At 47.4% G+C, this 16434-nt stretch overlaps 2 protein-coding genes across 7 annotated transcripts in view; both read right to left on the minus strand.

Moving 5' to 3' along the window:
• SYCE1L (synaptonemal complex central element protein 1 like) overlaps positions 1-4062 on the minus strand; it is a 17673-nt gene extending 13611 nt beyond the window's left edge. For 4 of the 6 annotated variants that reach the window (XM_017868661.1, XM_017868662.1, XM_017868660.1 and 1 more), the window contains exon 1: positions 3953-4038. In XM_017868661.1, the coding sequence (XP_017724150.1) occupies positions 3953-4013 (61 nt within the window). In that variant the 5' untranslated portion in view covers positions 4014-4038. Of the gene's footprint in view, positions 1-3952 lie in introns of all 6 variants that reach the window. The other 2 variants (XM_017868665.1, XM_017868663.1) reach the window with 1 other exon arrangement.
• MON1B (MON1 vesicular trafficking associated B) lies at positions 3818-12504 on the minus strand. The gene is given in 7 exon segments (XM_017868659.1): positions 3818-5347; positions 7779-7926; positions 8303-8598; positions 8600-9123; positions 9689-10015; positions 11787-11944; positions 12162-12504. Coding segments are annotated over 6 exon segments (1644 nt in total). The 5' UTR covers positions 11935-11944; positions 12162-12504; the 3' UTR covers positions 3818-5146.
• Positions 12505-16434: the final 3930 nt, after the last annotated feature.

Consider the following 16434-nt stretch of genomic DNA (forward strand, 5'->3'; position numbering starts at 1 on the left):
AAAAAAAAAAAAGGAAATAACTTGAAGATACCTTAGGGGATTAATTACAGCATGTTTGTAGGATGAAATTCTTTGCAGCCATTAAAATCCATGTTGTAAATCAGGGTTTTTTACCTGAGCTTATTAGATATTTTTTGAAATATTTGGTGGTATGTTCACCTTCTTTATGTCTTTTTGTTTGGCCTGAAATCCTTTATAAGTTAGTATGTATTATTTTAATTTGCATTTTAACATTCAAATTACATAATAAACACATGTAGAATAACTTACATAATAAACAAATGTGGAAGAACAAAATTTAAAGGAGAAGTCTCCCCTCACCAGCAGCCCCTTCTCCAAGTCACTCCCCTTCCCAGAAGTAACCACTGCCAGCAGTTTGGTGACAACATTTGGTCTTTTAGTAAAATACATTTCATGTATTGCTCTAAATTTTACTTTCTTACTCAAGTAAAATTCTAAGAAAATTCAAACAAAGAAATATGTGACGTCAAAAATGAAATTTCCTCTTTTCTCCTTAATCCTAAATCTCACTGCTTGCCCTGATACGATCACTTGGAACAAGTTGGCATGTCCCCTCCTGAGATTTTTTTAATTTCAAAAATATTCTTAATATTTTGGAAATAAGACAAAGAAGTAAAGCTACTTTAATACCAAGGGGAGGTGTCTGTGGTTGTTTTATTTTTAGTACCTTATTATGAGAACTTTCAAATGCACATGAGAGTAGAGAAGATATTATGATTAACTCTCATATGCTCATTGTCCAGATCTGACAATCATTAATACTCACCCTATTTGTTTCAGCTATGTTTCTCCTGTGTGGAATTATTTTTAAGCAATGCCCAGGCTTCTTGACATTTTATTCTCAGATACTTCATCAGGAGTCTCAGCTACTTAAGGACATTTTCTTAGATGACCCCAATCCTATAATCACAACTGACAAGATTAATACTCATCAGGTAACATCTCCCAATACCCAGGCTATGCATTAATTTCCTGATTGTCTCCACATCTTTTTTATGTCTGGCATTTGCAACCATTTCTGCAAAAGCTCCATCTATGTTTTTCCTCTCTCTGCATTCTAGTGCTAGTCAAGAAATAAGGCCAAGAGTGGATAATAAGTAAATCTTTTAAATAATCCAACTAACGCTTTGACACAGACACACAAAGTCCATTACAAAAGAAAACGGCCAGCACAGTAAGAGCACCCTTTTAAACATTTTATTTTGAAATAATTTCAGATGTACACAAAAGTTGTAAAAATAGGCCACAGTGCTCCCATTTTGCCCTTATATCAGATTCCCCATTTGTAAGTGATTCTGAATTATAAGTTGCAGACAACTTGACTCATTACTCCTTACTATTCCAGTGTCTATTTCCTATATACAAAGGGAATCTACCAGGTAACCACAGTATAACAATAAAAACCTGGATGTTAATACTGATCCAATATGAATATAGGATCCTTGGTTGCCATTCAAAATTTTCCCTCTTCTCCCTTATATTTTAAAATTATATATGACTACTTACATTTTCTAAAAGAAAATAGAACAATAAATCACAAAAATGCCTCTACCTCTGCACGACTCCCAAAATCCAAATCCCTCGTCCAGAGTTATCACTCAGGCTTTTACCATTCAGACACTTTTTCTGTGCAACATACACAGGGCTATAACCTCCTCCATTTTTGTTTCAATCCCAACTGGCTTGTCTCTAATAAAAATATGGTCTATTTTGGAGCTCCTTGTGTGTCAATAATCCTATCAACTTAAAATTTAATTTTAGTACATTTAAATTAGAATTTATCTTTTTCTGCCTCTTAAAAAAAAAAATCCACCACAGAGACATTCCACAGCATGCACACATAAACCTAGACTTAGCCATTTAAGTGACTGTGTTGTGCCTACATCAACACTCCAATGACCATTCCTGGTCCATACACTTACGTATTCTCCTATGATTACATAGCATGGTGACTGCAGAAGTGGAAGAGCATTTTAGATGCCAAAAATACTCTGCCAAACTGCCTCTACCAAAGCCTTTACTTTGAGTCAGCTCTCTTCCCTGAGGCAGGAAAAGGCCTGTTTCTCTACAAGGTCATCAATACCAGATACTATTCTTCCCTTTATAAAGCCAATTTGATGGGCTAGAAATGGCAACTTGATACATCTTTCAGTTTTTCCTTTGCTAGTGAAGTCAGTCATAACTTTAATTTTGAGGAATTTGAAAGGTTGATACTAAAACAGTTTTTTTAAATTGTAGTGGCAGCTAAGTATTACACAGTTAATACGTGAGATCTATTTGCATCTGTCTTATTTCCGTCTGTCTTTCGTTGAATGCTGGCATTTGGTATGTGGCTCTAATCTAAAACAGCTCTCTGTGTGGAAGTTATTTCATTAGTCACACATTAAAAAATTACTGAACACCTACTTTACACCAAGCAGGCATTGTTTTAGGTGCAGGGGAGTGAGAGGTAAACAGTCTCTGTTCTCATGGAGCTCGCATCCTAGGTCAGGTAATAAACAATAATCATTACTTTGATGTCTGTATGAGTAGGTCTGGCAGGATGCAGTCTAGTGTGTTTATTAATACAGTGGTTTAAAGAGTGCAGAAAGGGGTGTTAGAGATAGATAAAAGTGGGGCAGAAAGGTGACAACAGTTGAAGCATAGTGATGGGTACATGGGCTTTGTTTACACTATTTTCTCTACGTTGGTACACTTTGAATACTTCTGTAACAACACAAAAAATACTAGTGGCATACAAATGCATTACTGCCTTGGGAATTTTTTTTTCTTTTTTTTTTTTTCTCTGTTGTCTGTGCTGGAGTACGGTGGCACAATGTCAGCTCACTGTAACCTCCGCCTCCTGGGTTCAAGCAATTCTTCTGCCTCAGCCTCCCAAGTAGCTAGGACTACAGGCACCCGCCAACCACACCTGGCCAATTTTTGTTTTTAGTAGAGACGAGGTTTCGCCATGTTGGCCAGGCTGGTCTCGAACTCCTGACCTCAGGTGACCCACTCACCTCGGCCTTCCCAAGTGCTGGGATTACAGGAGTGAGCCACCAAGCCCCGCCAAGGAAGATTTTTTTCTTCTTTTTTTTTGAGACTGAGTCTCGCTCTGTCACACAGGCTGGAGTGCAGTGACGCGATCTCAGCTCACTGCAACCTCCGCCTCCTAGGTTCAAGAGATTCTCCTGCCTCAGCTTCCTGAGTAGCTGGGATTACAGGTCCACGCCACCACGTTCGGCTAATTTACATATATATACACACACACACACATATATATATATATAGTTTTTAGTAGAGACAGGGTTTCACCATATTGGTCAGGCTGATCTCTAACTCCTGACCTCCTCATCTGCCCGCCTCGGCCTCCCAAAGTGCTGGGATTACAGGTGTGAGCCTCCGTGCCCGGTCTGAGATTTTTTTTTCTTTTGGATGGAATACAATTTCCAATAGTGTCTAGGCCTACATCCCTCCACCCTCCTTTGCCTGTCATTCAAGTCGATACCCTGGAGAAAAGAGGCTGTGGGGGAGGCCATGTTCGATTAAGAGGTTTAAGAGTTCATCAAAGTGTGATAGGTGTTAGGTGTGAAATGGCGACATTGGGAATTACTGTTAATAAGGGGTGGCTGCAGCAAGGTGATTTTTATGAGAACATCCCCACCGCCCCACTTTTGTTTGAAGACTTGCGTACTGAACTATGTGTTGTTTACTTTCAACAACGTCTTCACTACAGTTGACAAAAGTTAATCTCGATGGTAAGAATATGCCTGTTAATTTATCTCCACTCTTGTGAACGGTTAAAATACTATTTTTCTTCAATAACAAAAGGCTTAACATTTTATTTAAAAAATATTGGAATATCATTATTTCATTATTGTAATGGGATGAATCCTCCCTCCTTTCTGCCCTGGTTAGAGAGAAAGGAGTGCAGCCCACTTGCCCTCACTACCTTCAGCCTCCTCAGCGGCTTCTGGCGCCTCCACATTCAGAGGTTTCAGCTTCCCCGCCATTTTCCAACGCGGGGCCTGCGCGCGAGCCTTGCTGGATGACTGGTTGAAAAAGAAACCACGTGAGGGCAAAAGGCTTTTCAGCGCGCATGCGTGCAGTCCGCGGTTATGCCACCGGTCGACTCAGGAGTCAGCTCTGGGCAAGCGCGGAACACACTGCGCCCCGATTGCATGCTACAACCTTGAGGCTGTACCTCCACAAACAAGGGCAGAGCTAGGGTCATGGCCAGTTGGGGAGTGAGGGTAGTGTGCACACATACAAAACCCTAGGAAGGTCTCTCCTGCTTTAGGCTGCTTGTCTTGTGCAGGTTGTCATAGTCTGGGACAGACGTGCATGTGCTATGTGGTGGTACACAATAGTTCGAGTCTGTTTTCGTTCACAAATCTTCATCAAAGTTTACGAGAGAGGGTTACTTATCTCTGTTTCACAAATGAGTAAAATGAGGCTTAGAAGCTAAGTGCATCTCCTATGTAAAAATGCTGGATTTCAGCCACTGTGTGCAGTCAGGTGCTTTGTGTCCTGGGTTCCACAGGTGGACACTAGAGGCCACCTTCTCATTAATGTTAGCAGCAGCCGGCATTGAGGGAGGTCATTTCTGGCAGGGTAAAGATGAAGAAAACTACAAGAAGGGCAAAGGAATATCCTTGTGGGTCTTACTTTTAGGACTTTCATGTAGTTTTTTTCTTTAATACCCTCAGGCCAGTTCCAAGCATAGCCTGGCCCTGAAGTGTCAATTCCAGCACCCCTGTGGGCCACCCTAGAGACCTTGGCCAGATCTGGACACTCACGGCTGAGATTCAACTGAGGAGGCAGACCCCTGAAGCAAGTTTGGAGGGGACAGTCCCTGACAGAGGCTACAGCGTCATTCAAGTGGAGGAGATGAGACAGAGGGAAGGGAGAGGGAAGCCTAAGGATTTCCCCAGACGGGGAGGTGCATAACAGGGTGAGGAAAGCAGCCTGCTTGCCTGGCTGCTGCCACCATCTCTTTCATAGACGGGCCTTCAGATCTTGCCCCATTGCCTAGGGAGACAATGACTAGCCACGGACACACCCCCACCCACATTTCCAGGGTGGACAGAAGGTAAAAAACAAAGGTGGTTGCTCCCAGCACTGCCTGGTCTGGGAGCTCCATCTATCAGAGTCCAGTGAACAAGCCATTGTGGGCAGCTTGGTCCGTAGAGGGGGCTGGTGGTGTGGAGTACTTGGGTGGGTAGCGAATGAAGAGCCGGTCCTCCTCTTTCTTCACCCAGCGCAGGAGTTTGGTCACTACCAAGATTGCACCTGCCTTGGTCACCAGAGGGCTGAGGCAGGTATAGAGCTCGAATTTGGAGGTCACCTGGGGGTTTGGGAGGAGACAGAGTCAGATGGGCCAGAGCTGGCTATGGACAACCCTGTCTACCCCAATGCAGCTGCATGTCTGCCTCCTGCAACCTGGAACCTCTACCTGGCAGCACCTCCTACTGGGTGCTGCCTAGATACTGGGCTAAGGTAGGTAAGCTGATATTGTGCAACTAATGAGCCAAGGGTCAGTGGGACCTAGTGGCTTCAACTGGGTGATGTTGGTTGTGTTTGTGGGTACTCTCTAGACCTGTCTGCTCATCTGGGGACTGGGGAACACAGTAACAATGTTTAATATTCTGTCAGTAACCTATTGTGTACAACGTCCTGTTCTAAGCTCATACAACTATGTTTTCCTCATCAACAGCCAGGGAATAATATAAAGAGGAACTCTAGTTATGCCTCATACTAAATGGAGAGGCCTGATCCCACAAGGTCACTAGTGCCTTTCCTGTGCCACCTCCAAGAGCTCTCCCCTTCACTCCCCCTGCTCCGGCCATTCTGTACTTTCCTTGCTATTCCTCAAACATAGCCAGGCTCAGTCCCACCTCACCGCATATCAGTCCTTTCCCTCTGCCAGGTGTACTCTTCCTCCTAATATCCATGTAGCTCCATACCTCCCTACTGCACTCAGATGCCATCTGCTCAGGGAGGCCACTCTGATCACTTGGTTTAAAATTCTGGTCCTAACATATCTTGGTTTTTTTTTTGTTTTTTTTTTAATTTTTTTGACACAGAGTCTCGCTATTGCCCAGGCTGGAGTGCAGTGGCATGGTCTCAGCTCACTGCAACCTCCGCCTGCCAGGTTCAAGCGATTCTCCTGCCTCAGCCTCCCGAGTAGCTGGGATTACAAGCGCATGCCACCAAGCTCAGCTAATTTTTTGTATTTTTAGTAGAGATGGGGTTTCACCATGTTGGCCAGGCTGGTCTCAAACTCCTGACCTTTTGACCCACAGCCCCCTCTCCACCCCCACTTGGCCTTCCAAAGTGCTGGGATAATAGGCGTGAGCCACTGCACCCGGCCCATATCTTGGGTTTTAAATTCCAATCTCTACTAAAAGGTACAAAGGCTCCATGGAGAAATGGCTGAGTTGAGGACTGGAATAGAGAAAGACAAGTAAGATGTGCTCACGTAGTGAAGGGGACGTGTCAGAGACACAGGGATCAGCCTGGCTGAATCAGGGTACCCACTGGCTAAATCAGAGGCAATTTGAACACCAAAATAAATGCTAGAGAAAGATTTTAACTCACTGAATTAAAGAAAAATCCATGAGATAATATTGATAGAAAACTAAAAATTCAATAAATAGGAGAAGAAAAGTTATTCCTTTTTTTTTTTTTTTTTTTGGAAGCACAGTGGCGCGATGTTGGCTCACTACAACCTCCGCCTCCCAGGTTCAAGTGATTCTCCTGCCTCAGCCTCGTGAATAGCAGAGATTACAGGCACACAACACCACACCCAGCTAATTTTTTATTTTTAATAGAAACGGGGTGTCACCGTGTTGGCCAGGCTGGTCTCGAACTCCTGACCTCAAGTGATCTGCCCGCCTCAGCCTCCCAAAATGCTGGGATTACAGGCGTGAGCCATCACATCCAGCCCCATGTTGTTATTTATAGTAAAATCCCAACCAATAAATGTAGAAAGAATGATGGAGTTAGGAAAACCACTGTCTGGCCAGGCATGGTTTTCACCACACCCTTTATAACTCTTTATGAATATAAATATAAGAACTCTTTATATTGTTTTTGCAACTTCTTTCTAAATCTAAAGTTATTTGAAAATGAAAGTTAAAAAAATTTAAAAACAAAATCCTTAGCCTAGGACAATGCCTGATCCATAGCAGTCATGCAATAAATTAATAAATATGCATTACATGGCAGGGCCTGGGGGAAGGTGCTATTTCTGATGAGGTCCCCTTCTCTGGCCTCCCTCAATAGCTGACCTTTAGCAAACCCCTAGGAAGTGAGGGCTGGAGCCCAGAGGAGACCCAAGGGAAGGATACACCAGGTAGAGGGCACAGCAACGGACCAAGCCTGTAGTGTCTGAGGAGTGCTGGGGCTTCAAGGAGTCATAATGAGCTGGTGATGAATGGGGTACCTCCAGACACATGGACTGGGCTACTAGGGAATTGGCAGGCACAGCAATGGTGGTTAACGGAGCCTCTGGAAAGTCAAAGACACTGTCCTGGTTGCTAATCGGGGAAAAGCACACAGGAGGATGAGGCTAATGTCGGATTAGAGTCACGGTCATTAGTTGTCAGGGACTTCAAAGATGTGTGTGTAAAGGCAGGGACAGTGTCGCAGGCAAGGCACAGCCCAGCCAGAGGCCTGCTGTGTTTGGTGGAGGCACTATGGCTGGAGGGGATACAATATAGGGAAAGGAGGCTTGAAGTGGGGAATTAATTCACTCAGAGCCCTGCCCAACTTACCCAGGCCAGCAGTGTCTCCTTCTCAGCAACGTGGTAAATGAGGCGCAGGGGTCGGGAGGTGTTGTGGAGACGAGCATGCAGGCGGTGGTACAGGTCCGACAGCCGCTGCCGCTCCTCCTCTCTGCTGTAGGGGGCCTCTAGCTCAGGGCTGCCATGATGGAGGGAGGTAGAGGGCAAGGTTAGTCCAGGGCCTTCTTGGCTGGCCCATTTCCGCCCTCAGTCTAGAGATTTCAATTAAGTTAGGGAGCTGAGCCTCTCCCATGAGACTTCAGGATTCTCAGGGGTTGGAGGCTGACCTTCCCTCATCAAACTAGGGGATTCCCTGAGTACTAAGGCCCTGCTCTCCACCAGAAGAGGGGGATTCCTTTAGATCCATGACAGATGCTCCATCATCAGAGATGTGTTCTGTTCCCTCTTTCTTAAGCATGGCCGGTTATCTCTCCTGAGTCACATCCCTGAGATGCTGAACTTCCTGGTTTGACAGGCCTTCCCACCCAGCCAGTTGCCTTAGGGTCAGGGCCTACCTGGTAAACTGGGGCAGTTGGCGGTGGTGGTCAGGGATGTCCAGCGGCTTATACAGGAAGTGCCGGAGGCCCGGCGCCCCCACAGCCTGCACACTGTAGGCAGGAGCACTGGCTGATGAGGCATTAGAGAAGCTGGCAGCCTCCCCAAGAACACGCATGGCACCAAGGGCATGCATCCCGTCTTCGACCAGGCGCCGGCAGGCAGCCATGGCATGGAAGGCTTCACGTTGGGTGCCAAGCAGCAGCAGGCAAACAGGCATAGCATCCAGGCGGGCCACGTAGGCGTAGAAAAAACCCATGGGGGTGGAGGGGGGGCGGCCCCCCGGGCCCCCAAGCCTCACCCGCCGCAAAGGCGGGTGCACCCACCCAGTCGAGCAGCAATTGCAGGTCAGCTGGGTCCAGCCGGCACTCGGCCAGCACATTCCGCTCCTGGGCTGCTGTTATCAGTCGACCACCTACTGCCAGCACTGACAGCGCCAGGCCAGGCGCTGTGCAACGTCGGAGGAGCGCACCCAGTGCGTCTCGCAGTGGGCGGGCAAGGGGCACACAGCGCACGGCACCCAGGAGCAGGGCTCCTGGGTCCTGCTCCACACTGTCCAGAAGTCGGTCCAGTGTGCGCTCTGAGCCAGCCAGCAGGCGGCGGAGGTCATAGTTCTGCTTGTGTGCGAAGATGCGGGCGACACTTGCACGTGTCAGCGTGCTCACGATCTGTGCGTGCACAGCTAGCAGCTCCCCCCGCAGTTGGGCTGCTGACTGAGAAGTCCGTGACATGGCCACGAGCAACAGTGGGCCCTGCTGTAGGAACACCAGCTTGTGGTCCTCTGAGGAAGGGAGGGATAAGAAGAGGGGGTAGAGCTGGATCAGGAATGACCAGAGGGAGACAGTGGGGCTCTTCTGCTCTCTCCTACCATACACACACACTGGCCCGAGTCCACACGATCACTCTGTAGGCACCTGGACTGGGGTAAGGACAAGCTGGAGGAATCTGGACATTTGCAAAGACATGATGGGATGGCCAAAGGAACAGGTAGGTTAGATACACAGCACGGAGCAGGGGCAGGTGGGAAGAGATGGTACAAGGGCTGACACAGAGCCAGAAAGACACAGCTCAGCCACACAGGCCCCATAGTCATGTTCTCAGGCAACACAGAAGTATCCAGCTAGTCACTCAGATCCCAGCAAGTCAATCATTCGGAAACCAGCAGGCCAGATAGAGATGAACCCCCCACCTCCCGCCACTCACAGTTAGAGCCCTGGCTGACCATCCACACACATGGACCCAACCCTGGCTGGCTGGATAGCGCCTGAGGCAGGCAGACAGACCTACCCATGCCAGCCATATTCCCGGTCACTGTCCCCCATTCTGCCTCCCACCTGTTTGCTCACCAGCGTAGATGGCGCGGATGGTATCTCCTGCACTCTGCACAAAGGACACCAGGGCGGTCATTACACCCATGGTAGCCGACAGCGCCTCCACACTACCGTACCGCGAGTAGATGGGCTTGCCAGCTTCACTCAGCACAAACACATGCTTCCGCTGGCTGCGCCACTCCTCATCACTGGGGTCCCCGCCCTGGCCTCCAGAGCTACTCTCAGGGCTACGCGTGGGACTATTCTCAGGGGCTGCAGGACTCCAGAGCCGACAGGTACTTGACGGGGCCTCTGACTGGGGCGGTGGTGATGGGCTGGGTGGCTGGTCCTTGTCCTTGGATCCTGAAAGGGAGACCCTGGTGGGTCATCTGCATGTGAACCCTTAACCCCACATCCCCAAGGACCCACCAAATATCTACTAGCCCCTCCAGGACCCCTGCATGCTGACACAGACCTCCAAGTGTCTCCTATGCCCCTCAATGACAAATGACTGCCCTAGGACCCCGCAATGATCTCCCTAAAACCCTAATAAACCAACACATTCTCATTGTCATTCCACTGGACCTGCTATGTTCCTACAGACCAATTACTTCCCTTTCAATAACTGTCATTCCCAAGTCTTCAAAGCACCCCATTGACTCTGGATGATGATTATTCATCTCCAATGATCCCCCATTAACTCCTCTGACCCCTATTTTTTCATCTGATTTCTGCTCACCCAATGGCCACCATTAACATATATTAATATCTTAAGTGTCTGAATGCCCCTTCCCCCACCACTACCCTATCAGTGATGCCCACTGATAGGTGATGACCCCTACTAACTCTCCTGGTCGCCCATTTATATTCTTGGTAATGTCCACTATTTCTCCCAGTGACTGTCATTAATATCCACTAACACCCAGATCTTTAGGACTCCCCTAATCCACTATTCACTCCCCCTGTGGTTCACAAACACCCCAATGACCCTACTTTAACAATCATTAACACCTGGTTTTTCAGTGATCCTCCATGACTGCCCTGATCCACAATTTATTCTACTCCATGTCCACTCCCCCCACCCCCAACAATGACCATCATTAACTTCCACTAACACCTGCACTTCAGAGACCTTCACTCACTCCCCTGACCACCTTCAATCTCATTGATATCCACTCCCCTCCCTGCAGTAACCATTATAATATCCACTAACACACAAAACTTTAATGACTTTCACTGCCCCTCCCTATGACCATCATTAACATTCATGAAAACCCACAACTTCAGTGGCCGCTACTGACACATCCATTTAATCCCATTCGTCCCCCAATGACAGCCATTATTATCCATGTGCAGCTATGTCTCAATAATTTTCCCATGAAATCCCAATAATTGCATATTCTCTTATTGACATTCTCATGACTGACACACCCATGTCCCCAAATATCATTACTCCCTCCTAATAATTGCTCTTACCTGCTATTAATTCCCAAGTCCTCAACCTCCCCACCCACATTTATTCTCACATCACTGATCCTTCCCAATGATTCCATTTACATCCACTAATTCCAAAGTGATCAATGGTACAGACTTCTCAGTGACTTCCATTAAATCCCAAATGAACAACTTTACACATCCACTAACATTTGGTTCCTTAAAGACTTCCCAACAGCCTACCAGTGACTTCAATGATGTAAATACTCTGAGTGCCCATGGAACTTCACTGATTCCCCTTGCCACTTCTATTATTTAATAAATAACACCCTATTCCTCAAAAACACTAACTTGTAAACAGTACTCCTTGGAATCTATTGACTTTCTTCAGCGCTTTCTTTGACCTAAACACTCTAAATCCTCAGTGACCCTCTTTGGTTCTAACACCTCCCTTTTTGATTCCTCAATGACCTAAACTCACACCAAACCCCCAGTGAACATCCGTTGACATCCAAAGACTTCCTCAGTGAAGTAAACTACACCATGTGTCCACAATGATCTCCTCCTGACCCGGCTATGGTTTAAGCCACTTGTCTTGAGTCCCAAAAGACTCCATACTCATCACCCACTGACCCTCCCCCCGTCCAACAATGCCAACCCCTAGGGATCCATTTTAAGACCCCACTAAGTGAAGTCATACCTGTTTCCTCCAGGCCCTTGCCTTCGGGATCCAGTGGGACTGCGTGAATCCCTCCACCTTCTCTAGTTTCCTCACTGGGGAACTGTGTGTCCTCCAAGTCCTCCGCGCCCCCGGGGGCCGGGGCAGCAGTGTCTCCTCCGGCCTCCATCTGCACATCCCTGAAGGGGAGGGGAATCGAGGGTGACGGGCGGTGAAAGAAACTTCTGAAAAGCCTTTATAGAGTCAGGCCCCTTTGGAAACACTCCTACTGCTCGTTTCCCCACGGATTTCAATAGGACGAGACATTCAAAAACATGCCCAAATACGTGCCCCCTCCAACACTTTCCGAAAAGAGGAGACTCTAATGGGCCTCAGGAAATAGAGATATACAAACACCTGTTTTAAACCCGAATCTCAACCGGCCGGATACCATTACTTCCCCGTAGCGGCGGTGGCATCACACTTCCGGATGCGGCCGGGGAGGTGCCACACTTCCGGGTGCGACGCCTCCAGAAGACGCTTCCGGTTGCGGAGCTTTATTGGCTCCCCGCGGCGTCCCTCTCTCGTCGCTTACAGGTGTCCCCCCATAATTGAGATGGTGCGGGCTACTTCCAGATCTACGTCAGGTCTGTTCGGGAGCTGAATGAGACCTCTCTGCACTCCTTTCAACGTATCTGGCTACGGCTGCTAACCCGGGACAGCTAGGCCCACATCGCTTACCGGTGGTTGTTGGCGTGAGGGGGGCGCGGCTCGCTCTAGCCAATCCCGGAGTACACAGGGCGAGACCGCCTTCTTTCTGGGCCAATCGAGATAAGCCGCCTCATTTCCCCGCTGTCTACTCCTCCCGCCAAACCCTAACCAATACTGTACGTTGTGTTGCGTTTGCACCCGCCCATCCATTGATTGACGTCTCCCTCGACCCAATCGAAGGCTCGAGCCTATTCCTCGTTTCACAAGAGGACTTTTGCAGCCTAAGTCCGCATGGATACCTGTGCCGGACCCACAAACGGGCTCTCCCAGAACTGAGGCAACATCACTTTCTCTTATCCCTTAACCCTGCCAAGAAAGTCAAGGGAGGGGAGAGACGCGAATGCTTGACGGGCTGTCGCCGCTTTCAATCAGCGTGCCGCGCCAAGTCTGCTCAGTCTATAGGACTCGGATCCTAAAGAGGCAGGTCTCGCAGAAGGAGGAAGTATACGTTGGTCACTCCGTGTTTACGCAAAGGGCTCGGCAGCCTTTGGAAAAAAGGAAGCGCGAGCCACGTACATCCTCGTGGCGCCTGGCTAGGGGGTTGCGACGGCAAAGCTCAGGCTGATTTGGATTTGTCCAGACGCGCAAAAAGCACCGCTTACCTCACTTGCGTGGGCAGCGTCAGCGGACAGGAACGTGCAAAGCCCAGGCCCACGGGGGGTGCGCGTGTGGGCGTGGCCAAGAGGCCGCTGAGTCCTGATTGGCCGAAGGCCACCCTTGGCTAGCGCTACGGCCCCTGCACCGGGGCCCGTCCCCTGTAAGGTCTACACTTCCCTGGAAAGTAGAGCGCAGCAGCTGGATAGGATCTTACTCGGGTGTTGCCAGCAGCCGCAGCCTGCAAGCTGCGAGGGGTTTGGGCGGCCAGCGGAAGGAAGGTGGTCCTAGCTGACAATTTTAGCCTGAGGGCGAACGCGGGTGTAGACGCGCCTGATCTAGACTGCCCATCTCCTTTGCTCTAGGGGTCTCTGACTGTCTCTTCCTGCGACTCACCGAGCCTGTCTCGGGGTGTCTGCCTGCGCCCCTGTCTCTTCCTGTATTTGTGTCTCTGAATGTGTAAATGAACACCTTTACACATCCACTTGCGCTCTCCTTCCCCATCTCTCTACCTCCGCCTCTTTCTCTGGGTCTCAGTCTCTCCGTAGTTCTTTAGCTTTCTGACGGCATTTCACTTACTTCCCACCCTCTCTCCCAGGGCAGAACAGCGGCGCCCCAGGGGTCCTCGAGGCCCTATCGGATCCCGCAGCTCCGTCCCCTGCGGGTTCCCACGTCTACCAGCAGCTGGGGGAAGAACTCTGCCAGCTCAGGGCAGGGGCGGGCACTCACTTGGACCAGGACCTGCCCGACGCCCCTGGTCCGCCGGGCGAACGGGTCGTCACTTCCTGTGATCAGTTTGGGAAAAGGCCCTGGGGGCCCTGCCACGGGCGAGTGTGGGAACCCAGGGTTCGAATTCCCGCCCCGACGCTGCTTCCGGACCGAAAGCCCCCTGAACGCCTTACCCCAAGTGCCCTGGGCCTCGGTTTCTCCACCTGTGAAACAATGATGGGAATCGCTTGACGTGAAGTGAGTGGAGGTGCTGGCACACTTCGAGTGATTGCTAAGTGGAAGCCTTTGGTACTAGTTAGGATAATTATTTTAATTACAGTATAGTTAGGGTAATAAATTCCAAATACCAGTGTAGCATCATGTGCTTTATATACAATAGATAATCGATAAGTAATGAAATATTAAAGTTATATAAAACAAATTTATGTGCATAAAAATATATTTACCTAATACATTTAGAAGTACGTAATATATAATAAACATGTAAAAAAGCACAATAAAATAATAGCATCTCATAAGCAAACTTATTTATTTATTAATCTTGCTATGTTACCCAGCCTAGAGTGCAGTGGCCAGATGTTGACTCATTGCAGCCTCCGCCTCCCAGGTTCAAGCAATTCTCCTGCCTCAGCCTCCGGAGTAGCTGGGATTACAGGTGCCTGCTACCATGTCCTGCTAATTTTTGTATTTTTAGTAGAGAGGGGTTTCGCCATGTTGGCCAGGCTGGTCTTGAACTCCCGACCTCAGGTGATCCACCCACCTCAGCTTCCCAAAGTGCTGGGATTACAGGCGTGAGCCACCATGCCAAGCCTAGTGCTACACACTTTAAACAACTGGATCTCGCAATAACTCCCTCACTCACTATCACCAAGAGGATGGTGCTAAACCATTCATGAAGGATTCACCCCCAAGATCCGATCACCTCCCACCAGACCCCACCTTCAATATTGGGGATTACCATTCGACCTGAGATTTGGGTGGGAACATAGATCCAAACCTTATCAGGGGAGTAGAGGAATAGTCACGCCTTCATCTAGCTTTGTGAATCTGCATTTTTACCTCAGAGGAAGCAATCAGACATGCATTTGTTTCAGGTGAGCAGAGGGATGACTTGGGGTTCTGTCCTGTGTCTCGCACCTGTGAAGACAAAGTATCAATTTACGTTGTCAGGGTAAAATTCATCAGAACCGTTTTAGGGTAAAGATCTTGGGGGGTCCACAAGGAATCCCTAGAGGGCAAATTATGAGGGAAGTATGTAGCTTTCTTATCTTTGTAGGTATCTTATTTAGCGATAAAATGGGAGGCAGGTTTGCCTGATGCAGTTCCCAGCTTGACTTTTCCCTTTGGCTTAGTTATTTTGGGGTCCTGAGATTTATTTTCCTTTTACACCTGCCTTGTATTTCAACAAAACCATATCACAATTAGGCTCCTTTTAAAAATTCTCGCTGATGTGCTCTGCGAACTTTAATGATTGTTTTCCAGGGAAAATGGCAGAACTAAGAACAACTGTCACAGAGTCTCTTATCTGAAACCCTTAGTGCCAGATGTGTTTTAAATTCACACTTTTTCCTGATTTTAGAAATGAAATTAGGTGCATGTGCCATATATTATATAGACCCCAGCAAGGGACTGGGAAACGCCTGATAACTAAACTCATTGTTTCTGAGTGAAACTTTTTATTACTCCCACTAAGAGAAACACTAAGCCGTCTTATGTTACTTTAGTTCAGGTTTTACCTCCAAATGAATTTTAAAATTATTTTCTGGAGCTTTTGGATTTCAAAACTGCAGATGTAAGATTATGGAGCTTTATTAGCATTCAATATTTGATGATTTGCCACTCAAAATAATTTCTACAATCAAAGATGAGAGATGGGAACATGTGAAGGAACATAGAGCCATCTCTGGTGTGTCTGCCTTTTTTTTTTTTTTTTTTTTAAATCAGAAAAGCAAAAACCAAAAAAACTCAACAAACCTCTCCAGCAGATTTTAAGTTCTGGCTCATGGCTTGAACTGCAGAGTGTTTACAAATTGTAGACACATACACAGACACAGAGGTTTTTTTGTTTGTTTGTTTTTTTAACAGATCAAAGATGTCTTTGTGACATTATATATGTTTATACTTCCTGACTTTGTGGACACTGTGTAAGTCCCAGATAATCCCAAGCTACAGGTGAGTCTAAGCAGGGGATAGAATTGCCTGATCATCTTGGACATATAGTCTATCACCTAGGGCTATTGACTTGGCCAATGTCTTTTCTCCATACCAGTCTACAAGAATCACAAAAAGCAGTTTTCTTTTATCTTGCAGGGCCATGATTATACATTCACAGTATTTCCTGAGGCCTATAGTTCACCTGCTCTCTGCCATAATATACTCCTCAAAGATATTGGTCATTTTTTAAAAAATTTTGAATTTTATTATCTTTGTAGTTTTAATCTTTATTTATTTATTTATTTATTTATTTATTTATTTATTTATTTATTTATTTTTGAGACGGAGTCTCACTCTGTCACCCAGGCTAGAGTGCAGTGGCATGATCTTGGCTCACTACAACCTCCGCCTCCCAGGTTCAAGCAATTCTCCTGCCTCAGCC

Source organism: Rhinopithecus bieti, unplaced genomic scaffold, assembly GCF_001698545.2.
Source record: "Rhinopithecus bieti isolate Rb0 unplaced genomic scaffold, ASM169854v2 scaffold_2574, whole genome shotgun sequence".
Classification (NCBI taxonomy): Eukaryota; Metazoa; Chordata; class Mammalia; order Primates; family Cercopithecidae; genus Rhinopithecus; species Rhinopithecus bieti.